Raw genomic sequence first — 25,722 nt, forward strand, 5'->3', positions numbered from 1 at the left:
CCTGCTATTTTAACTAAGTATCTTTCAGATATGTATTAAGATACCTATTTAAAACATGCTTTCAAAGTTGTTTCCACAGTGTCATAGGCTAGGCACACTTCAAACAGAACTTGGTGATCCAACTCTTCAGCAGTTAGTTTATACTTTACCTTTGCATGCCGCCCCCTCCCCCCCCCCCCCCTCAACCAGCTAATAAAGTAGTTCATGGTAGAGAAGCTGTGGATGCCCCATCCCTGGAAGTATTCAGGGACAGGTTGGATGGGGCTTTGGGCAACCTGGTCTAGTGAAAAGTGCCTCTGCCCATGGCAGGGGTTTGGAACCAGATGATCCTTTAAGGTCCCTTCCAACCCAAACCATTCCGTGAGTCTAACAGAGACAGGAGCAAAAATTTAGCTTCCCATAATTTTTACAAGAATATCACAAATCCAACCTACTACTAGCACCAAAATGACAGCATTTGTCTTTCCCTATGTTTTTGTCATTTTCAAACATGCTTCTTCTGTTATTGACTTGCTGATATGATCAACACTTTGAGGCGCTGCTCAGCAACACTTCGTTCAGCGACACGTGAATGCAAGCAGAGGGACAGTAAAAAGCAAGAAATAGTGTTCTATTTGCAAAATGTCAGTCCTTCCATTAGCATACTGTACTTGACCCTTCTGGCTGGAGAGGTGGTGATGGTTTTATTCAAAGCGTCGTAGATGATTGTATAGAGATTGGACATAGGTGAAGACACACATGGGATCTGGCTTGTGGCCCATCACCATCATGTCATCCACTTCTATCAGACGATCGCAGTGAGCCATTTTCCTGTAGTAATAATAAAACAGATCCAGCAAATCAAGAGTTAAAGCTAAAGCCTGTAGCTACTTCCAAGATTCCTTTGCTGCTCTGATTTGAGCATCAATGAGGTATATAAGAAATCCTGAGATTTATCAGCAACAGTGAAATGGTCAGGCTCAGGTACTGTTGACAACTGTTATTTTTGTTAACACAGAACATACTTACTCTTTCCCTCTTTTCCCCTATACTGGAATCTGATCCCATCTCTGTGGCATGTAGTGCAATCTCTCATTCCTCTGCTCGAGTCTCAGTAAATAGGGTGATATGAGCTTGTAAGTCATGGGCTTTTCTGCTTATTATACTGGAAACTCCAAAAGAATGGGAAAACACGAGAAGAGATGAAATCTACTAATTAAAGGCCAAAGTGGCTGTGGGTTCTTTTTGTTTGCTTTCTCCCACCTCCACTTTCCTTAAGGTGTGAATGACTTGGACAGCAATCTTAAATGATCATCATGTTGGAGAGCAGAAGCCTAACCAAGACTGGAACAATGGAAACGAAAAGATCTGCTGAGGTCTAGGATGAAAAAAATCACAAAAGCAGTAAATATTTGATCTGCCAAGCTCATAAAGGTTAACAGCAATAATTGTGAGAGGAACCCTTCTGGCAATAGAAGAAAACAGTTCAAAGGCCATCACAGCTACGGAGAAGTAAGTAATTTCTTAACCAATGTTTCTTATTGTGTGTATGCTTGAGTTCTTCCATATACTTACTGTTACACAGAAACTGAGATAGAAAAACACACCAACTTTCCTTTGAGAGTTGTAGATAGTTTTACGGTAGAGATCAACTGCCTGAAAGTGTTGTAGAATCACTTTCAGTTCACTGACATTTAAGGAAATCTATGTGCGCATATAAACTGCAATTCTCAAATTGATTCATTTGCCAGGGGCTGGAATAGGGAAGGCCAACATTTTTTTCCTGTAATGGTAAATGGCAAATGCAGTTCTGTAAGTTTTTGCTTTAATAAATAAATAAATAAATCTCCGAAAGAAACCCACAGCTTCAGTGTGGTGGTACCAGCGTTTGAAGTTGTATCAGAAGTTGTAGGAAGCCACTGTATCCCCCCATCCAATCAGTATTTGGCAATTTGAACCCAGCGGCACACCACATGAAATGTTCTCACTATTATACAAGTCAAACAAAACAGCAAATAAGAATCATGTTGATACTGGGTCAAAAAGCTAGTATTTCTTTTTACTATTAAACAAAATGATGGAATAGCTGAGAAGTTCCCACTCATGACGGCTAACAACCATCATCCTTGATTGTCTGGCACACTGCATCAAAAAGGACAGTGTGATGGAGAGTATTAGCTCTGTCATTTTACAAAAATGCATACAGATACAGGTGAACCAAGATGAACAGCCTCACCAAGGGCAAATCATGCCTCACCAAACTGGTGGTCTTCTATGATGGAGTGGCTACATCAGTTGACAAGGGAAGACCAACCAATATTACATACCTGGACTTCTGTGAGGCCTTTGACAGCCCCACAAGACTAAATTAGCTAAATTGGAGAGATACGTATTTGAAGGGTGAACTACTTAGTAGATTGGGAATTGGCTGGATGGCCACAGCCAGAGTTGTGGTTAACTGCTCTATGTCCAGGTTGAGGCTGGTGATAAGCGTGTCCCTCAGAGGTCCATCTTGGGATCAGTGATGTTTAGTGTCTTTATCAATGACAGACAGTGGGATTGAGAGCACCCTCAGCACCCACGTGCACCTAAGGAGTGCCATGAAGATGATCAAAGGGTTAGAGCACCTCTCCTGTGAAGACTGAGAGACCCGGGGTTGTTCAGCCTAAAGAAGAAAAGGCTCTGGGGTGACCTTATTGTGGCTTTTCAGTATTTAAAGGAGATTTATAAAAAAGACAGAGCAACTTTTTACATGGGCAGATAACAATAGAACAAGGGAAATAGTTTTATACTAAAAGAGGGGAGACTTAGATTAGGTATTAGGAAGAAATTCTTCACTATGAGTGTGGTAAGACACTGGAACAGATTGCCCAGAGAAGTTGTGGATGTCCCATCCCTGGAAGTGCTGAAGACCAGATTGGATGGAGCTGTGGGCAACCTGATTTAGCGGGTGGCATCCCTGCCCATGGCAGGGGGGTTGGAACCAGATGATCTTTAAGGTCCCTTCCAACCCAAGCCATTCTATGATTCTCTGAATCCTCCCACAAAATTAAATTCCAGAAGTTAATCTACTTGCTCGCCCCTCCTTCAAGGGTCACAGTTTTGTCTAGAGAGGTTGGATATATTAACATGCCTCAAATTCAAATCAGGTATCAGGCATGTGGGACTGGCCAAGCAGCTACAAGTTGAGCGTCCAGTTCCTACGGACTGTTAGTAGAAGTTGGATTCCTTGTGCCCTATGAACTAAAATTTCTTTTTTTTTCTGATTGATAAAGACAAATCTATTAAGATTCCTTCATTACTTGAAGAAAAAAATGATTAAAAATAAAAAACAATAACCACCAAACACTGAGAGTAATAGTAGAGTAGTAGGTTTTTTTTCCTCTTCTGTCCAAGCATAAATTATGAGACTGATTTCTCAAGCTTAGTATGTCAATGCTAAGGCTGGTTTAGAGTAGCTGCTACTAAACTCTTCCAATTTAAACACCGTATTTATGCTGCTGCTATTAGAGCATTAAACTGCATAATTACACTGAAATGCTTAAGATCACCAAACATTTGTCTTCACACAATAAAATGTGAAGTTTAAATTTAAACTTTAATTTTTTTTAAAGTGATGTTTAAAATTAAAAATGTGAAGCTTACACTTCTAGAATGATAAGCTTTATAAAGCTTAAGTTCAAGCTTTTTTTTTTTTTTTTTTTTTTTTTTTTAAAGATAGAGTATAGCACTTGGCTGCCTCTCCCTGATTCTTTATAAATTGGCCTCTCATACCTGCAAGCAATCTTTTATAAACACTGGAAAGGAGACACTTTATAATTTGTCTCAGACCTTTTGACATTGAATATATTATGGAACAATAAAGAGACAGGGCATAGGGATTTCACTAGTACTGCAGTCCCTGTTTTTCTCCATTAAAACATCTACTTTTTCTTGTTACTTTAAGGCAGGGGGAGAGGAAATACCATCTTAATTTCACATCGGTCTGCAGCAGAAGAAACATCTGTGGGAAGCTGAGTGACTAATCTACCCATCTTTGCAGCTATGGAACACAGTCAAATCAATGCTGCCTTTAACAGAAAGTGTCCATTTCATGTGGCCAGGAGAGGGTTCCTTAGTGTCCAATCAATAGTCCATCAAATACCATTTTGATACTACTTATGAAAAGTAATATCAAAATAATTCACCAAGTGCTATATAAAAAAGATGCATAATAAACCTCTATTGCAGGCTGAGGAGTAATTTGCATGAGTTTGTACTATAAGTATACACTATTCAAATACATTAACTGAGCTGAACTGAGTCTGAGCACCACCTACCACAGATGCAAACCTCTAGCTCTACAGCAGTAGAATTTATTAATGCCAGTCTGTGCATAAGTTTAGCTGTCATGATATTAAAACCCTCAACACAGACAATAATAAGCATATATGGTAACTGCAGTCAAAGGTTGATATTTGAACACATCTCCTCCCTGTTAATAACATTTTGCAGACCTAAACAAACATCACTGTAAAATAAATCCAAGCACAGCTGCTGCTCAGCATCTCATTATGCATTTCTTGGCCACAGAAAAGCTAATAGAAAAATCGGTTTGAGAAAACTGCTCAATTAAATGCAAGGACATAGAAGTTACACCAAGTACTCACTGGCAACATAAATCACAGAATCAATCATAGAATGGCCTGGGTTGAAAAGGACTTTGAAGATCATCTAGTTTCAACCCCCTTGCTCTGAGCAGGGTTGCCAACCACTAGAGCAGGCTGCCCAGAGCCATATCCAGCCTGTTATCCAACATAAAAACACTGTAGTGACAGTAAACATGGTTAGTGGACCCAGTAGAAAAGCTGCAATATTCAGTTCTGCTTTGCTTATTACCAAGCATATAAACATCGTAAGTATAAACTGAAAGGCTGTTCAAGTCCAGCCTCTTGACTGATGCTTCCTTCAGGTTTTTATTTCTTGGTTTCATTCTATGTTTACCCTGCTGAAAAAAAAAAAAAAAATCAATTTGCAAAAACGTTGGAGAATATGCCTGACACCTTGTTTGCTGTAACAAAGATTCCCTGTGTGGTAATGGGATAAACGATATCATCGAACAAATCTTTGAAATACCAGCTGTCACTCTGAGAAATGCTGAACTCACTGAGATCTACTAAGGATCACAGAATTCAGGTTGCAAGGGAACTCAGGAGGTCATCTAGTCCAATTTCTGCTTAGTGCAGGGTCAGCTACAGGAACATGGACACACAAGTTATTTTTCATTGACTAGCAACCGTGATATGGCTTGATGGCTATTTCAGTTCAACATCCTACACGTTGCAACCCAAGTATGAACATTCACTGGCTATCAAATATAAAGACATAAAGCAGATCTGAACTGTCAAATAGTATTTCAGCATATAAATTCAACGGAATTAGTGAAATAGTGACAATATAATGACAGAATTCATTCTAGTTTTGTTGGTTTTGTTTTTTAAACTACATACATTCCCAGTATAAAACCAACAGGGTTCATCTAAATGCATTTTTGCCTACAGGTTGCAACTTCCTTTTTCTGGAAGCCATTCAGACACCTAAACATGGATCGTTCAAGGTAAAAGCATGCAAGTCCCGCTTGCCACCATGCTGTCACACAGTACATTGTTAACAATTACTTTTGTCACGTAATCTGTTCTGTTTATTTTGTTAGTATTTCTAATGGGTTTTGCTAAGTACACGCTGGGTTACGTTTTGCTTAAGTTCCAGAAAATACAAATTTGTAAGGCTTATGAACTTTCCAGATATTATTTCTCAGGTCATGTAAATGCCCAATCTGTCAGTAAAATTTAGTAACAACCTCTATAAAATATATTTGCCAAGGCTATTTTGCCTTAAAAGCAGCATCCTATTGGAATGTGGTTCTTACCAACGCACACTATCAAATGGAATCTTGGAAGGCAAGCATGTGCAGCAGGCAGTAAATGAGGAACCTTGAAGTGTGACAGGTGGAAGCTGTGAATTTCTACATCTACATCAAGCACAACTGAAATCTACTGACTGCACATACGCTCCCGTGACCTACTAAAAAAGCCAGTACTGTGTCCTGCTGATCTAAGGACAAAACTGCGGTACTGTCTTACAACATCAGGAAACAATGAAATGCAACAAAAATAAAAACTCCATAGATCATATAAATCTAATGGCTTTGTGGTGGATGTTCTCAAAGCACATTTGAAATTTTCCTGTAGCAGTCTTGTTAGCAATATCATCTAGTGTACACAGATGTGGTTCTGTGGTAAAATACCGTGGGTGAAACCTGCTGCTAACAGTGGCTGCTTCTAGCAGCAGTCTCATGTTCTAGCAGTTGCTCTCAGAGGTGAGAAAGCAGAATTCAAGTACTACTTGAAGACTGTGAAAGACCTGAATGTGAGACTCCAGTGAATTATTCTGTGCCTGGTAAAACCACATCTGATTTTAGACTGCTGAGTCTCCTGTTCTATGCATTCTCTGTGCAGAGCTTTACCATCTTTTTTGGCATGACACATGTAAGGTATACGATCTACAAGAAGAATGATGAAACTCTTCGCTGCTGCCTAATTGATAAGATTTGAACTGGAAGCACTTAACAGAGATCTAACGTGATACTCACTCAGCCATGGTGAAAGCCAGCTCAAAGTTCTGCTTGCGATTAGCTGGGTCAAGCTTATTATAATCAAAAGCTTCAGGAAAGAAAGAATGCACAAGGGCACAGAATGCCATCCCATCATTCCAGCTTGAGGAGAAGTTCTGGAGATCAATATGCTGTCATGATGAAAAAACGCAAACGTTAATGCAGCACCAGGAAACTTGGAAGAACAGCTGCTTTTGCTCACTGCAGTTTTCTGTCCAGATCTCCCACTAACCAAAGCAACATAGCACAAGCGTTATGTTTTTTCTTCCCCCCTTTGTATATCCATAATATTATTCGTATTCTGAGAATAAATGGCATGCTCAGCAATAAAGCCTCTTGCCTGAAACGTCCAGATACAAAGCGAACACACTCTCTCGGTCCCCGATCCAAAGCCCACTGAAAATACTGTGAAGAATCTTATAAACCTCAGTGAGCTCTGGAGCAGGTCTAATGTACCACATCACTATCTGTGGAAACTGAGGACACTGCTCATTTCTATGAGGAATTTATAACTGCAGAATGGTTCATTTTGTGGCTGTGAGCAATACTGGATAAAGACTTGCTTGCTTTGCTACTCAATAAGGCCTAATGCAATGCTTATTACACAGATGAGTAGAAATACAGGAAGAATTAGGCCTACTGCAAAACCTGATTCTTAGAACTAATGCTTATTGTCACTTTCAACTGCCAGAGTGAAGTGAAACATACTGGTATCTTGCCTTATGCTGTTTTCACCTCATATAAAATTCAAGCCCCACCTTTTCTGTTAAGCAACTAACAGTCATGTTTAATAGCTCTGCTTAAGTGTACTGTGATTAAGAGTTCAGCAATAATAATGTACATTTTACAAAACAGATGAAAAACATATATTATAAACAAACAAAATACAACCCAGAACACTAGAAAATTTTCTCCTTGAAATTACTTGGGAATTGTGGCTTAAGGCCAGGTAAAAATTACTAAAATATCAACAAATTAATTCTCTTAACTACACTGATGTTACCTCACAGAAATTAGCTCACTCACACTCTGTGATTCAACCTCAACTATTTAATACAAATGCGTTTCTCTATAACTATGAAAGAATATTTTGGTCTTCTGTGTAGAAAAAGGGAGATGGTCTCCACGTACTGGTAAAAGGCTATTCAGAACTTACTCTGTGTAATGAGAATGCAGAAATCAAAGTCTGCTACTATGAAAATAAAATGTGTTGAGTGTACACTGAAGTCCATATCCATAAGCACAAAAATGTAGGCTTTCAGACAAACACTAATGTATTGCTTTGATAGACATACAGAACCTCATTCATGCAATAGGTTTCCTGCAGCTTTGCCCATGCAACATGTTACCCATACAGAACATCATGACCTTGGACAAAGTTAACTCGTGTAGCGTGTTTTACATTTACTTTTTGAGTACTTTTTTGGCAAGTTCTCCTGAAAAAGAGAGCTGGAAGTGCTAACATGTCTTCACCTTGTATCCTATGGTTTTTGAGCGACACCAGTCTAACAAAATTTGTTTAATGCTGCTAGCGCTGGCAACCCCAAAACTCTGCGATCTCTTCAGTTTAGCTCTGGATTCTCCTTTTCCTCTGGAAAATTAACAGAAACCAGATTAAATTACATCCTAGAAAAACTTAAACCTACTTGTCAGCAACATCTATGCAACCTTGCCCACGTTAGTCCCTGTCCAGGTGATATTTGAGAAATAACGTGGCTGAAACTTCAACTTGCTGGTCCTGCAAGAAAAACTCATTTTCATTTCACTAAAGCCAGGATTCCATGCCCTCTTCTATTTAAATCATGACCTCACCATGATGCATAAAGAACAGTCCATGTTTTTGGTCCTTAATGAATGACAACAGAAAGTCACTATATTCCCAGTCTCTTATAATAATGGAGGAGGCAGCTTTCACAACACTCTCTCCTGATAAAAGGCATCTGCTACTTCAGCTGAACAACTCCAAAGCCAGAGGAATCTATAGCTGTGAATTTCCATGGCTCAGTCTGTGATGGCAGCAAATCTATACACGACCTTACAGTCCTCGAGCTCAAAAATCTTACACTGAGAGTTCTCCCACCCAGCTGTCCATTGCTGGCAGTAATTAACAAATTAGTTTCCCATACACAAACCCATTCTGGTGACACAAGGGGGTGACATACTTTGCACTGTCTTGTTCAAATTTCTCAAAAAGCGCTTTCCGGGACTGTGTTCCCATAGTCCGTGGGAGCGTTTGAGATCGCACCAGTTCTCGCCTCCTTTCAACTTGGTGATGTATAGTAGAAGGAGAGGAGTTAGGCTTGGGTGTCACATCAGAGTAACTGTCAGCTGCCCTGCAGAAAAATTACATGAAAAGTATGTGGTTAAAGAAAAAAAGCATATCTCTGCAGTGCCAGGAGTCAGCATAGAGGCCCAGCTTTTGCCTACTCTAAACCTCCCTAAACAGGACATGAATGAGTCAAAAAACAATGTAAGTAAAGGTTAAAGCTTTATTGATTGACAATAGCACTTGAGAACAGAAGTTTCTAAGGAAACATTTATGAGACACAGCTGGCCAAGTCACAAAGGCTTTATAGCACTAAATAGAACAACAATTAAACACTTAAGGAAACCACCTAGGAGCACTAAATCCCTTTAACTTTCAGCTCCTGGGTTCCTGCAGGATTCAAGTCATGTTTAAAAACTAGAACTTGAATAGTAATTCAGGAAGTACTTTTGAAATTTTTAATTATAGTACACAAAATCCTTAGCTCATGTCACTGTTGCTTTACTGATTGCAAGCTGCTAATTTGATCAAGACACAGGATTATATTCTAATTCGTCTTTGAGCTGTAAATCATTTCATCAACATTAAGGAAGTAAACCACACATGGCATTTGAAAGTGTTTCCCTCTACAAAGATGGAACAATTGAGGTAAAGAGCAATAAAATCAGTGTCACACGTTAATCTCTGGTACAGCTGGAGGTCAGATCTCCTGACAGCAAGTTCTGCAGGTTGCTCAGTATATCACAACTCAAATATCGAAGTGATAACATTGGAACCAACTCAGAAAAAATATAATGCCAAATTTGGGATGATTTTCAAGGCAGTTGCAAGCCCGACTTAGGAGACTTAAATTGGCAGCCCTCCCACTTTTCTTGAATGGATATTTTGCATGCTGAGGATGCCTGGATATGCCAGTACTAAGTGTGATACCATGTAATACTACACTAAGCAACTGTGACTCTGACTTAATCAAAAATGTGTAGTAGCCATTTTTTTGAAGGACAAATGAAAGTCTTCAGTACCCTGCAAGGCATTTATCTACAAACCAAACTCTAGCCTAGACAAACTATGGATGTATGATGGCACTCACATGTTGGTTTCCAAAAATAAGCCCAAGGCAGAAATTCCTGATAATTTTTAGAAGTGTTTCCAAAAGGCCTGACAACTTGCTCCCCATAACAAAAATCCACCACTGGCACTAAGAGTTTCACTAACAGCATAAAAATGTAAAATCCACAATTAAGTCTGCTTTAAACTCCTCTAGCTCTAGAAAGCTTTTTTTTTTTTTTTTTTTAACCCCTTCCCATCTGTGCTCCATGTAGCCCCTCAGGAACACTCACAACCTTTAACAGGTTGAGATTACAGCACCTGGGACTCACCTGTTCTCTAAATCAGCAGAATACCTACCTGTTATTTGAGATTATACTGAACATAATGGCCTAACAAAATATCAAGAAGAATGCCTGCCTTTCACCAGTTTTGGTTCCACTGCTCATCCCACAGCTTGCAGTTGAGACAGGCTTAGCGACAGATGTGGTATTCTCTGTATAAAAATACGAAAAAAAAAGATGCAACAGGGTTGAAACTCTTCTCTCCTTTCCTCATACGTTTTCAAACCTTATCCTGATGGACAGCCAAGTACTACTGATTTTCACTCAGCACAGTAAGAAGCTGCAGGCCTCTGCCTAGATTCCAGTTTAAGCTAGCAAGCTAGGAAAGGATTTTCCCCAGGGATTCAGACCCTCTGCAAAACTGTTGCACTGCAGCAGGGATTGTATAAACAGGTTGGAAAAGGCTGTGAGAAAATGCCTTCAAAAAAAAACTCTGTTGGGAAGGCTGGATTCTTCCAGTCCCTTGCGCAGACCTCTGAGGACACACTGCCAGTGATATTTCACTGAAAGGAGGAAAGGGTGCTACAGCTCAGCTTGCAACAGTCATTCTGGCATATGTAAGGAGTCCCAAGAAGTTTACCATGCACAGAGCACAATTTAAATGACCTAATTTCCACCAGAAATTGTTTTAATTTGTGAAGTAGAATAGACTCCAAAGATTGCAAAGGTAGCTTAAAGCTAAGCTTGCATCCTCCTCCTCTCACCCTTGGTGTTGCTTCTTTTGTGCTTTCCACCCTAGATCCCAGTACTATATTCTGGCTAGGCTCTGTAACTGTGAAATAATGGAGTGATTTGTCCAGTTTCAACACACTAAAGCCAAAACTTGTTGCACAAGGCAGGAACTCATTTGTGGAAGGCTCCTTCTATAGACAAAGAACTGGCATCTTAGAAGCAATCCAACCTAAACACTGTCCAAATCACCCTCTTCAGAGTGCTGAACTCTCCCCACTGCCTATAGAAGGGTCCCAGACCAACTAGATTTTTCATTTAAAACATGCCCTGGTAAATGCCAACATACAGATGTGAATCTGGAACTACAAAAATCTGCTAGATATCTGTACAAATCCCACAGATGTTAAGCTAAGGAGGAATATCATCCCTATTCTGGACAAGCTACATCTCTGCTCAGCTGATACTTGAGATAACTGAAATGCCAGTACATTGTATAGACAGTAACAGCTTGGCATTATTGTCAGAAGTAATTTTGTAGAGAGCTCAACTCTTCTATTGCCACTGGAATCAAAAACCCTTAAGGCATATGTCTCCTCTGAGACATTTATATGTGAAAGTGACTACTTACTGTTCCGCTCAGATTAATTTGCTTCGACACCTGTAAGGTGGGCCCACCACTTTCCGGCTGCCATTAAGCTTGCATTCAGTCACAGCTTTCACTCGGTCAGCTGAAACGTTCACCACTCAAACTATCTGTTCGGCTCACTGTTTTTGGCACCAACTGTTTCCACTACAGAGATTGCCTAACAGCACACGTGCACACCGCTGTGCAAATATGGATATGTACCCCTTACTTTGAACCTGGGAAATTAAATCTGCATGGAGTTTTGTTAGCAACTTTTAACATTACTATGTACCTACTAAATGGAACTAGACACTTAGATCTGAATTCCCCATGGAATCTCTCTCAGTATGCATTGCATGACACACGGATAGGAATGCTCACCTCCAGTGGCAGATGAAGCCAATGTTCTCAATGTACTTGAATTCCAGGCCTTCACTGAAACAGGAAAAAAAAAATACAAAGGAAGGCTATGTTACATTCTTAGCTTGAATAAGACAAAATTTGAAAGAAGAACCTGCAAATAATCCCTATCTCTTACTGGCAATTCCATCTGATCTCTCTCTGATCTGTCTCTGTAATTTTTGACCCATATAAATAGTCTGATCAATAAGCATCACCATGACTAAACACACCTGAAATACAGCTCAAAGACAAATGACTTGAATATGAATCAAATGATACAAGATTCCATTTTGTTTTAATTAATTTAGATATAAAAATAAGATTCTGCAATTTCTCTGACTTTCTTATGTGTTTCAGTTTGCTGTTGGTCATTCCTCCCTCTACATGACTTTTGAGCCTGTTAGCCAGTATCTGCCTAACTTCTCAAGATACTTCTTCAGTAACTGTGCTAGAATATAGGCTGCATTGTGAACTCAATTATATTAGGCTGCAAAAATTCTCTGAAGATGTGACATTATAACCTAAACCTCCAACTAGGACCCACAGTATTTCAAATCGGAGTGTCTCACCATGGAACAAGAAGCCATAGAAGCGAGGTTTGATAACTACCTCTAGGTCACAAGACAACCACTGTGTTCCCAGTTCCCTGAAGTAACAAAATGAGTCACATCTTCAGAAAACAAACCTTTTTTTCCTCTCTTACCTGACTGGCTGGAAGTTTTCAATACCATCTCATTTTTGCTCTTGCTCTGTCCAAGAATGCCAGTGGATGCATTACCTGCTCCTGTTGAACAGATGGTTTCTCCTGATATTCTGGTTACCGCAGTAACAGGAAGGTGAGGCATCTGTAATGTGACTGCAGGGGCATGGGCCTCAGGGGAAGAATCTGACATGCGAAAAGAGGTCAGTTCACGGGAGACTTTTGCCTGACCTGGTGAATAAAAGAAAAGCAGAGAGGAATTAAATCTATTTACAGATTTGTAACAAAGTTACAAACCCATTTTCATGCAACAACTTAATTTTACAAGGCATTGGTATTATTCTACCCCGTTCTCCCTCTGAGACATTATACCATTTACAGCACTACATGACACTCAGCAAGAACAGCTTCTTCAAATCATTAATTCACTAGCACCTACATTTAGTTACCTCCTCTTCCTCTGTGCAACTCCTGCACCCAGTCTTCTGCTGTGGATTAGGAGTCAGCATTCTTGTTCCTTTCTTGGTTTTATCAAGTGCTGGTTGCCTCAGTTTTCTCTAAAATTGAGATAAGAAGTCCTTCCCCCACTGAAGGATGATGGATTGGTAATTTGCAAAATGTTTTGAGATGTAAGGCTAAAATGGAACCCAGAATAGCAGGCCTTATTATCACTAGTGCCCTGAGATAACCTAACAACAATAGGCTCTAATTTATAAAACACTATAGTGCATGCTCAACTGTAAAGTTAATTATTTCCTAATATTTTATTCCTAATAATTATTTCCTAATTTTTCCTAAGTAGGAAATAAACAGTGCCACAGGACAAAATCCATACTGAATCCATAACAGATTCTAATGGTTCCAACAACCAAAAGCTGCTCCATGACTGCCATGATCAGGTATTTTACAAGTAGTGCTATTTATTTTCTTGCTCTTTTCCTACCTGATGAAGACTGGTGTCCATTTTCAATGATGGAAGAACTAAAAACTCTTCTAAACTCAGGTTTGTGGTGGTCATCCAGGTCTACACTCTGTCAGAGCAGAAAACAGACAACTAAATTCCAAACAATATCAAAAGTCAGAGGAAAACCCAGAAACCCCAGCCAGAAACAGGCCTTCCCCATACTACTGACCACAATACAGGATGGGAGCAATTCCTTAACTCTGAAGGCCAAAAGTTGAAAACTGACCACAGGCAATGCAGGTCATGCATCAGTTCTCACATACTTGTCCCAACAGGTTCCATGCACCTAGGAGGGCACTTTATCCACTTTTCTTAAATAAAGCTATGTAAGCTATTCATCTACCGTCACTGTGATGGTGATAAACAGAAGACCCTGTCCAACTGTGGAGAAACAAGGGGAATGCAGAATTTGTAAGTCCAGGTCAAACCTTCCTGTGCTCTCCCTTTCATTATATCAGAAAGTCTGAGATGCTGATGTTAAAACAAGGCCATCCACCCTATTAAGGGTGCATGGAAATAATGCTTTAGTGCACAAAAATTTCCATCTACGTGTGATAAAAGACAGGTAGATGTAGCTGATATTCATTTAATCATATAATCAGAAACAAAGCCTTGATTGCATTTAGCAGGACTTCCACTGAATTCACAAGGACATGCATTAAGTCCAAAATAATCATAAATTACATTTGTCTAGGACTAACAATCTCAATTTCATTGAATGGCGAAAGACTTCAAAAAGACGGGGATTTTGCAGGATGACAAGAGGACATATAAAAGACTTACTGAGTAATTCCTTCTGAATTGATTGCAGTCTTTTTAACAGCAAAACCAGCTCTTCCTACATGGCAGCTAAAGCATTTTTTTTATACTGCCAATACCACTGCTTGTACTGAGATATTTCTATCGTATTTTTCACAGAACTACCCTACATCATGCATTACCTTAACTGCATGAATATGCAGATTCAGCTAATAGAACTACCTACACGTGTGAAGTAATACGTGTTTAAGCTGTATACGTACATACATATACGTAAGCTTAGCCTGGTTGTATTGGAGGTACCAATTACTGAGGGTGTTCAGGATATCTGTAAGAAAGGCTCAGGGTATGCATGGGTGTGTGAAAATAGATGCAAGAATAGTGTACACCTAGTCCTGGAAAGACATGTAAACCTTGCACAACTTTACCAGATGAAAAGTCCATTTCTCTCTAATTGGACTATTCATTGAGAAGCTACTTAGCTATAGAGCTTACATTGTTTCAGACTACTAAAGAAAATAAGAGTAGTCATCCTTCTGTACAACCCATATTACAAGGTTAGGCTTCTTCCATACAAAAAGTATCATGTTTCTAACTTTATTTTACTCTCCTCAATCCTACTATGCCCGGTTCTAGTATTTTTACCTGTGTAATTTTTTATGCCCTTTTAAGTAAGTTATTGAGATAATTCATGAGATAATCAGTGTTTCACCACTGAAATACACTGTGGATTCAAGTTCGTAACTTCTCTCAACGTCAGGTTAAAAAGACCTTTACGTATTTCAGACTGCATCAAATGTTTTAACATTTAATGCTCTGTTTCCTGCAATAAAATAGACAGTTGACATATTCTGAGAACATACGTGAAAAGCATTACAGAAAGTATCATCCCAGACATTTATATCTAACTTATAATTTGCAACTTCTGTTAATGTTACTTTCTTCAGGAAAAAACAAGACTTTTTCCACCTAATGTCCAGGGAAATCAGCCAAGTTTTTTGTGGTTTAGTGCATCCGTGTTGTTGTTGTTTTGTTTGTTTTAAAACAAACAATAAGTTATATGATTTTGGGGTTCAGGAACTAAATAAAGAAGAAATCACCTTGCAGACACCTAATAACTTCAACTAAAAAAATGTAGCTGCCCAGAATCAGTGTATACATGCAGCAGAGTCAAATTCCTCCCCCCCCCCAATTTTTTTCCCACAAAATTGGTGAAAAAGTTAGAACTGACTCTAGACAGGCGTCTATCAGACAGGCCAAGAAAATTCCAAATACCTAAATAAATCCTGTAAAACGTCTTTATAAATACAATCCCTTACAACTTCAATTCAAACAAGTTTTCTTGTTGTTGTTTTTTTTGCTTTTTAAAGACAGATTGAAGATAAATATGAAGATTTTATGCTGCAGATGAGTATAAAAACAAATAAAAAAGGAAAAGAGGCAGGGTACAGACATAAAATAATTTGTTTGCTTTCTGTACAATGGAAATACGGAGCAAACTGGTGATTTGACTTAACTTAATTTTTTTCCATAGCTTCATCAGAAATTGTTGGAGAAACTTGTTTCTAAGGGGAAAAATTATATCTCATGAAAATAAAGAAACCATATGACTCAAGGCAGCTCAACAAAAAGTAATTTCTTGGCACTTGTCTGCTGTTTACACTCATCCGAACTTCAATAAGAACACCGGACAAAAACTTTCAGACATCTTGGAGATATTTTAAAAGCATTCAGTCTTGTTAGATGCTGCAGAATGCACAAACTGCTTCAATATACATTACTTGAGACACAAGAACTCTTTCTCTCAAGTATAAACCTAATTTAGCCCCTGGTAACTTCGGTCTGAAGCCTCACTAAAAATTTGTTAACTCAGATTACAGTAAGGCAGCCTAAGCACAATTTTCTCACAGAGCATACAGTGTTGGGCTTAGATTCTGACCTTCCTAATATTCAAGTGTCAAACTCCAACTGATTTCAATGGAACACAAGTATATATTGTAGAATTTGAGCTATGCTCCTGTACTAGCAAAGTCAAGGAAAATCCCTCCCTTAAAGTCAAGATTGGGCCCTGTATTTTCAGATCACAGTTGGTACGCAGGCTTTTCAAGACTAGCACAGTTTGAAGAAACCTCTGAAGTGTAGTAAAGGCCCATTAACCTGACTTCAAGATAAAGACCTACTGCAATGCAAGCAAGTCTCTTACAATGTTATATTTCAATAAAACACTGAAAGAAATGGCTACAGGTCATTCAGATACCGTGAAATGTATTTCAGGCTCAGCTTGAATGGTGTTATTTTACTATATTGGGTCGTATACTACTTTTTAACCTGAGTTCAGATTTTCGTGTCAGTTTTTGTTTGGTTTTGGTTGGCTTTTTGTTCTTACACTTGGTGAGAAAAAGAGTCTGGACGTGATATTCAAACAAAACAATACTAAGTTCAGAAGAGGACCAGAGACTTCATAAAAATGTGGAAGATGCACTCTAAGAAAAGAAGACCCTTAGAGATTTCTCAGACAGGAGGTTTCACTGCTTCCTAGTTTCTATGTCTATTAACTTCCTCGAGTTACACGTGCACTTACATGCTCTGCTAGGTAAGGGTCTGGAGGTTACATGATGAGCCAAGCTTGGTCTGTTTACCATTAAAATGCGTAAGAGAGCTGCCTTCTAAAAACAAAACAAAACTACACAACATCAAGTTTTAGCACTATGTTCCTTAGAAGAAATAAAATCAGACTTATTTTGATACCCCCATTAAGGTTTTAGATGCACCTAAAATAGCTGTGGAATGTCCGTTCCTTAACTTGGTTAGCCCACCTTAAGATACACCGCACTGTGAGTTCTATAAACCAAATCCATAACCACATAGGGGTTCGGTATTTCAACTTGAACAAAGAGAATTTATTTTCTTTTAATTTTCCTTTATGTTTCTTATTCAATAGGAATGCAAGATAAATTAGCTTGGAAGTTGGAGCATTTACAATTCTCACTCTTTTATGACATCTAAAACTTTCTTACAAGCAAAAGCACTGTGAGCTTCGCTGATTTTTGTGGGATATCTTTCATTTAGAGGCTTCATTAATGACATTTTCAGAAAAGCATGCCTCTCAGTCATTGTGAAGATGACCAAATCAATTGAGAAAGGATGCATCATTACACTAAAATCAAAGACAGCAAGGAAGCAAAACAGTCAAATGAGGTAGTCATTGCAAAGATCATATATCATCCCCCTCACTGAATTTGCTTCCTAATGCAGTGACAGGTGCTGCATTAATTTATTTTATGCAAACCTGATTACTATGTTTTGGCTAACAGTGCTGTGGAAGAAACTGACACCAGTCTGGAGGTGATGAATACCAGTGTGCTAATAAAAACACCGGGAGGATCTGTGGTCTGGTTCTACCATGCACTTTGTACAGTCAGACTAAAGTACTTTAAATTTCCCTTCGAAGATGCCAAGCTTCTGCCAAACCCATGTGTATAACAATACTTAATCTGTCAATGCTAGCTACATAGATTGTAAATAGCAGAGGTATAGGTACATACATCTGTGCCTAATAATATGAAGTACTCATTTGTACAACACAGGTAACAACAGGATGGGGTACTGGTTAAACTGAAAAAGAGAAAGTTAATGCTAATGAGTTACATGTCTTAGGCTTGCTCTTAGAACTAATCTCTCAGTAACTCAGTAGCCTCTGTATAATGTAGGGTGATAATACTTTCTCTAGTTTTAGGGCTGTGGGAATTCCTCCTTCACTGCAATGACGTTAAGACCTTGGAGATCCATAGCTGGAAGCCACTGTAAAATGGGAAAACAGTAACCCGCTAAAGAACACCCTGCACATTCAGAAAAAGTAGACACCAGACCCTGAGATTAGAAAAATGTATATATATTATTTTTATTTCCTCTCTGAGCCACTGAGGTACACACCTGTTACATCTTCAAGCCTTTGCCTGAAACAAGGTCAAATCACAGAAGAATGACAGACAAATGAGATTCATCTCTCTCAAACAAGATTTCTCAGTCTTCCAGAATTTTTCATAAATGCACCAATTATCAAAAGAGTCATGATAAAAATCATCGGATCTAAAAGTGCTCTTTATCTGATTGTGTGAGAGTTACCTCCCTCTTGTTACACATCAATGTGAATTGAGATGGCTTCGTGGTATGTAATGTCAGGTGACTTCTGGACCACTTAATCTGCCTGTTTATATTCCCCGTGTCATTATGTCTCATGCAGTAACTCCTGGGCTGACTAACTGTTGAGTGCCATCAGGTCACCAGAGAGATATACCTATGGGTAATACTTGTTTAGATCTTCCCAGGTGTTCCTAACGCAGCTATGCATTTCTCTGTTGCTTTCTGCATAGCTGGGCAGTTCTCTACAGATGTCCTTCCAGCAGTCTGTCAACACTGAATAGAAACTCTTCTACCAGTATCAAAACAGACCACCCTTGTAATATTTTTAGTCCTCCTTGTTCACAAAGGAAATCATGTTCAACCACAATCACCGTGGAAAGATCCTAAGTGATAATACTCCTGCCAGCACGTGAGATTCACTCAGCAAAAAAATGTGAGAATTCTTCCTTTCTAACAATCACAGGCAGGTAGGGTAGGGTCCCTAGTGTTTTCAAGGGACAACAAACAGCAACAAATTCTTCAACAAGGGATAAATCCTCTGTAGTGAAGCTATGGCTCCAGGATCTCACTTTAAAATTCATTTTTCAAACATATTCTATTTGATACCTTTGTGAAAACAGCTATCAGAGTCTAGCCTGGTTAGAGAGCCAAATTAAAGTATAGCATCAAAATACCAGAAAGACTGACTGTGGTTAACCACAGTGGCTAACGGCTGACACACAAATGCACGCTTTTCTTTTCTTGTTTAACCTAACAGTGTTCTCCATCTGCTTACCCTTCATAATCTTATGTCATTTATAAGGATAGAAGTCTTGTAAAACAGTGCTTTGCTAATTTATGTGGCTATCCTGTCATTCTCTTGTTGCAAATAAACGTTGCAGATAAACCTTCAGGCATTTCCTCATGATGTATATGGAAGCTATATGTTAGATTTCTGTTTTCATTATATTTACATTAAAAAAACACAGGGAAAAGCATTAATGCAGTCAGTGAAAAAGCCTAACAATATAGTTGCAAATGATTTATTTGGGCATGGGAATTTTCAAAAGCAGATCCTTCTGGAAAACAACCACTGTAGACAGATCTTAAGAAGCAGGACTTGGGAATCCACATCACAAGGAAGAAGGTCTACACTGTAGGCTAGCTATGGAAGCTGAGGGCACCTATGCACAAACTTGACCAGTTGCATGTTAGCTTCAGCATGGGTAAACTGTATAATCATACTCACGCATTGCCAAGCCTGTGTTTCGTTTCCTGAGCACTACTGCTAAAATGTGGAGACCTTTTCTTTCTCCCATTCCTTGCCTCCTTTTTCCATTACCTCCCTTGTATCAGATCTTATAAACCACAGAGCAAATCACGTCAGCTCAGGAATCACATGAAAAAATAACCCTCTTCATTATCAAAACCCACTCGTTGTCTATCAGATCCTGTTTCCACACAGTTATGTTATTAGATTGTGGTGGAAACAAGCAGTCATATGTAGGATGACGTAAATGTCCTGACATAGCAGCACACTGCAGTTAGACTGTATTAAACAAAACATAAAGGTGAATCCCAAGCCCTGATACCTGCCTCTCACTAAGGCGTATTATCACTACTAGCTCAGAGCCACACAAAGGCATCTACAAGGCTCCTGACAGACCTCAACTGTCTCCATCTGGAACAAAGCACAAGACATTTGACCCTGTAGACATATCAGAGAAGCTAGGTCCCTTACCCTGTGCTACCGCCTCCTCAGTTTTGTTCATTAATTCCTCTGGGGTTGATCTTATGTCAGTGGAAGAAGAATCTCCTTGTAGAAAATAACGTGCTTGTAACAACATAAAGCCAGTTTGCCTCAGTCTCAGATCTTCGACAGTCTGGGACGCTTTCCTGCGTAACCCTTCTGCTGTATTACTAGCCTCAGGAGCAGCCATTTGAACAGCATCACCTAATAATGATTTTTTGAAAAGCATTTCATTGCAGCTCTGACTCAGCCTTGTTTATAGGTGAAATACAATCCAGGGGCACCTAGGTTACAGAGCACCTAGAAGCTCACCCCAATCAGTGTATCTCTGTATGAGACAATGCACATATTGACAGCAGGCAGACAGCGATGAGCTTCTGCCAAGAGAGGCTGCAGCATGAAAAGAAAGGGGGACAGAGGAACAGGAAGGTATTGTGGTGTACCCTTATTATACAGAATACCACCAAAAGGTACTGTGATTGATCATAAAAACCACAAATCTTTACCACAGTGATGTGTTAATCTGCTTCCCACATTGAGAAAAGACGAAGGCAGACAACACCTAAGCTTATCTTTCTCCTTTCTGTAACTTTTAAAACTACCCCTACCTTTGGCATAGCACAGAGCTGCATTTTTATTTTTAATTTCATTTATTTACTCTGCAGCTTATTCAGCATCTTGCATTCTGTGGAAGAAAAAGGAGAAGAAAAAAGGTGGCAAATTGAGTCAAGGACAATCTAGACACAATGTGTTTTTAAGGAGAAAACATACAGATTTCCTAGTTTCGACTCTCTCAACAACTTTTTGAATTAAATGATACCTTCTTCAGCTATGAGGAAAGTTGCCAAAAACATCTCCTGTCAGGCACTTGAATCCCTGAACCTCAGCAGAAGGAGCTGATCAAAACTGTTTATGTGACAGACATGATCATAATTAAAGGATGAGTCCAAGATACCTGCTTTAACCCAAACTTTCCCAGACTTTGGAGCTGACAAAAATGAACCCCATGCTGCCTGTTCATGGCTTCTTCAGAGGTCACACCAAGAAAAAAGACGTAAGGCTAGGGGAGCAGACTCTTGTGTCACACATAACTGTGCAACTAGAACAGAGCTCATATATACTATGAGTATACATATATACTCATAATACTATGCTTACACAAATAATGGAAACTAAGACTTTGCAATCAAGGTTCCTTGAAGATGAAAAAAATGGATCAGAATAGTGTAGTTCAATTGGATGTGACCTACAAAGACCATTGAGTTCAAACACAGGTCTTGCATTGAATAGCTAAAATGCTATTCTCAAATCTTTCGCCAAAAGAAAACAACATAAAAAACACAGAATTATATGATTTCTTCGGAAGAAGTGACCACAAATAGAAAAAAAGCAGGGCCCTCTCCCCCACCCCCATCTTCTGCCTGGACAGCATCACTGGAACAAGTCGGTACTGCTTTCAAAGTAATGTTGCTTTTTTCCTGTCTCTTATACTGCAATTTGCTTGACACCATCCAAACCATATTTACATATGGAACATAATAAAATGGGGTTCTGGTCTCATGCAAGATCACCTCTACTATGCAAGTATCATTTGTTACATAAAAATCTTCCTATTAAAAACATGACCATATTGTAACTAAAAAGCAAATCCAGTCTACAGAATGACTAACTCAAAATCTTGCTCAGGTTATCTAGTTCCAGATCCTGGACTTATGTTATCCATTAGTTTTACACCACCTCCCCGCTCCAATGTTTAGAAACAAAATATCATGTGCCACAAATACTGCATAAATGCTTCAAGGAAAAGTTAGAAGACAAAAACTAATTTTTTTTTTTTTTTTTTTTTTTACATATCATAATTTTAAACCAGTCCCAGGGGTTCTGGTATGTAAGTTTCATATACTGGCTGCTGTCAGTGCTGGATTTGGACATTCCCTTTCTGTTTGGCAGCCATAATCTAAAGATCTTGGAACATTCCACAGAGCTAATCTCCAAACAGACCCTGTTTTTTTTTTTGTTTTACAGAGATAAAAGGTATCACCTTTATTCAGTTTATAAAATTCAGAGTTTTCAAAAAGATCTACCTAGTTGAAGGGTAGATCAAGAAATAATTAGACACTTCAGGATCCACCTGTAGCAACTAAACAAGCGGATTTACTACAGTCTTAAGAATTCAAAAAGTTATTCTTTTTTCATTATTAAAACTTCAAATTCACCACTATTCCAAGATAGAAAAAGTGAGCAATTTTTCATGTGAAATCTTTTGAAAGAATGCAGCAAATAAGACTGCGAACGTGACAACCTTTGATCCAAATTACCACCTGATAACAAAACTATTGGATTCCAATTACTTTCCAAATTATCCTGCTCTGCAGAAGTCAGTGATACAGAAACTACCCCTGAGAGAAAAAACAGAAAGGAAAAAAAAAGAAAAAAAAAAGACAAGGAAAAAAGAAAAAAAAAAGAAAATCTCCAAAGCAGTCCTTTTTGCTGTTCATATCAAAAACAAACGTGCAAACAACAAAGAACAACCACCACCCCCCTCCCCAAAGCTGCCTTTCCCAATAGCTGGAGAGCCCTGTTCTGGGGTAAACAGACAACAAATCCTTTGCAACATTAACACCATTGTGTCTTATGCAGGAAATGGGGGCAAGCAAAAAGTCATCCTGAAAGAACAGCTCACTTACTGTACTGAAATACTCTGAACCAAAGGCAGCTGGCTCCATCTAAGTGAGCACTTACACTGTTGTATACCAGATTTCAAGGACAGCATAGCCGAGGTGGCCCAAAAATTATACTTAAAAGGAGATTTGTGTCTTTACTTTTGTCTGAACTATGCTTGGAACTCCTTAGCCTCACTTTTTTTTTTTCCCTCAATGAAATTACCTTGAAAAGTAATCTGGCAACATTAGAAAATAACAGTTCAGACACTAAAGATGCTCAGAACCTCCAGTATTCAATCTGCAATCTGAGAAAGAAACTCCTAATTCTTATCCTGAGTATTTTGCTAGAAACATTGAAGGAAACACAACCCAGCTCTTTATCGGGATAAACACTGCATCAACCACACAGTTATAAGAAACTTAACCAATAAATCTTTTCAGGAGCAAAAGAACACATTTATTTGCTATTATTTCCAGAACTGTATTATTTATTTCTCCTTGTAGAAGCATTTACTATGGCTAGAAGTCTTATTAATTTTTATCACAGCCACTCGTTTATCTGAAAACATACAGGGTCATGTATGGTACTCTGCTTCTAGTGCTTCAGTTGTATAAGCAGAAATTGCAAGCAACTGAGAAAACACCTTCTTCAAGACAAAAAACCTAGGTGACCTGCACAGTGACTAAGGCTTGTGCTTTAGCCATTTGAGCACAGCTACATCACAACCTTAACAACAAAAAATTTGTTTTCACTGCATACATTTGGTGTGTGTAGCTCCAGCTGCACCTCCCACGGTTCTCAGTCCTGAGATTTCTTCTCGATCAGTTGTGCTAACTCTGGAAGTTGTCCAGTGGGGAAAACTGCTGGGAAGATACTGGAGAACTACCAGTACTAAAGTGATCTTCCCTGAACCCTCAAAGCTAAGTGGGAAAAATTCAACCAGAACAAAAAGTACATTCTGTGCTTTAATGCAGACACACCTAGAGCTGGATATTGCCATAACCTTGACACAAGGCTTACCACAGAGTGTGGAGTACACGCTACAAATAGACGGTGGTGATGAAGCAAGTGAGATGTGTGAGGGACCACATCTTCTTGTCCCTTCCCTGGTACTGAGCTTACTTCTGCTCTTTGCAATACAAATAAGTGTGGATGGCTCCATGGAGCAAAAAGGAATGGATCTGAAAGATGTGCACGCTGTTCATCTTTGTCATTTTCAGGAAAATGCAGCAACTGCCACAATGGCATTGGAACAGCGCATCACGCAGCAGCTTTGCCTTCTCATTTGGCCAGCTGTGGGAAGCCCTATGCCCTCACCCTTGAGTCAGTGAGGAGGAAAAGTTCTGGAATGTTATACAGAATCTTTGTCCAGTCCCACCAAATTAACTTTGAATGAGTTTTATTTCCAAGCTTTTATTTTCCATCCCCAAAGCCTGGATAACCCATGCATCATCTTTTCATGCTACAAATCTCAAAGACCTCAGGCAAGACATGGCTTAATCAATATCATACGAAATAGGCTGTCAGCTCTAAAAGCCAACTCTCTAATACCACACAGTTTTATGTGACATTCACTATGTACTGTCTGTATGTAACCTCCTGGTGTCCAGAATTGTACAGGAACTCTCACAGCTCCTTCCACAGAACCAGGCATATATGAAAAGTACTACAGAAAACTCAGTGTCAAATGAGCTTCCTACTAACCGGGGTGTCCATGCACCAAGTTATAACACTCCACCATGGCGCAGAAACAGTTTTACCAGTGGGGAGAATGTGACTGTTTGTGCTTGCTTAGGTCGTGGATACCATGACAGCTTGCATGGGGTCTAGCTCTCTGGAATGAGCCAAAGCAACGCTCATTGCACTTGCACAGCAAAACTGCCACACTTCAGGATGTAAAGTCACTATCTTAGGGAAGCGTGTTACTGCCTGCTATAGGCTGCCGAGCTGTTCTCCTTTAAGTGCTTGCCAACTGGCAAACAGTATTGCTGGCACACGGATCCCCCTGAATCTACTCCAGAAAGCACACACAGATATTTCCATATATCTGTATATACTGATAGCTGAGACCGCCCCCAACTTTTCTTACTTCTAACTGTACTGAACCAAGAGGCTGCTGCCACCCTAACCAAGATCTCTGGACTTGAAGTGCCATAATCTCCAATTGGTGTCACAGCCAAGGCCATTCCTCAGAGCACTTCCCAAAAACTCATCGAAGCTACACTGCACAAGAAGTGCCCCATGCCACTAAACACTCCCCCATGCCAGTGCAGAGCTTAATGACACCCGCGAAGCATCCACTCGCACCCAAGTGCTCATGCACCCTCCGGGCCCTCCCTCCACTGCCTCCCCAGCCACGGTGAGCACTTACTTGGCTCCGGCCAGTCACCGCTAGCTTCGCATGGCTGGAGAACCTGCCACTGGCCAAAGGCGGCCCCGGAGAGCCAGGTCCCGCAGGCGGGGGGCTCTCCTCTGCCCCATCTGGCCAGTCCTGCAGCAGCCCCGCCGACTGGCCGAGGGCCTCCACCTGTCGAGCCAGGCGCTCTAGCTGCACCCGCAGGCGCCGGTTCTCCTGCTGCAACTCTGAGACTGTGTGTGCCAGGGGGCTAGCAAGGCGCAGCACCTCCTCCACCTGCCGTCCCACCCCTTGTTTGAACACCTGGATGTCCGCATGTATCTCCCGAACAGCGCTCCGCAGCGTGTCCTCGTAGCGCCCCAGGGCCTCAAACACTGTCTGCGCTTCGCGGCTGTTCGGATCCTCGGTCTCGCCCGGCAT

At 39.8% G+C, this 25,722-nt stretch overlaps 1 protein-coding gene across 1 annotated transcript; it reads right to left on the minus strand.

Annotated features, from left to right (window-relative positions):
- Positions 1-683: 683 nt before the first annotated feature.
- SMTNL2 (smoothelin like 2) lies at positions 684-25,722 on the minus strand. The gene is made up of 9 exons (XM_035561104.1): positions 25,318-25,722; positions 13,631-13,718; positions 12,696-12,918; positions 11,967-12,001; positions 10,365-10,440; positions 8,794-8,964; positions 8,105-8,222; positions 6,611-6,762; positions 684-810 (listed from the first exon to the last, which is right to left on the minus strand). Exons 1-9 carry the CDS (start codon positions 25,720-25,722, stop codon positions 684-686), a joined length of 1,395 nt encoding a protein of 464 aa, XP_035416997.1.

This window comes from Cygnus atratus, chromosome 20 (genome assembly GCF_013377495.2).
Source record: "Cygnus atratus isolate AKBS03 ecotype Queensland, Australia chromosome 20, CAtr_DNAZoo_HiC_assembly, whole genome shotgun sequence".
Classification (NCBI taxonomy): domain Eukaryota; kingdom Metazoa; phylum Chordata; class Aves; order Anseriformes; family Anatidae; genus Cygnus; species Cygnus atratus.

Bases quoted from the DNA above. Each gene is read 5' to 3' on its own strand.
- SMTNL2 (XM_035561104.1), bottom strand. From the start codon at position 25,722: ATGCCGGGCGAGACCGAGGATCCGAACAGCCGCGAAGCGCAGACAGTG. The intron at 12,919-13,630 runs GTAGGAAAAGAG...TTTATTCACCAG, and splicing joins TGGACACCAGTCTTCATCAG to GTCAGGCAAAAGTCTCCCGT. The intron at 811-6,610 runs GTGAGTATCACG...TTATTACTACAG, and splicing joins CTGGCTTTCACCATGGCTGA to GAAAATGGCTCACTGCGATC.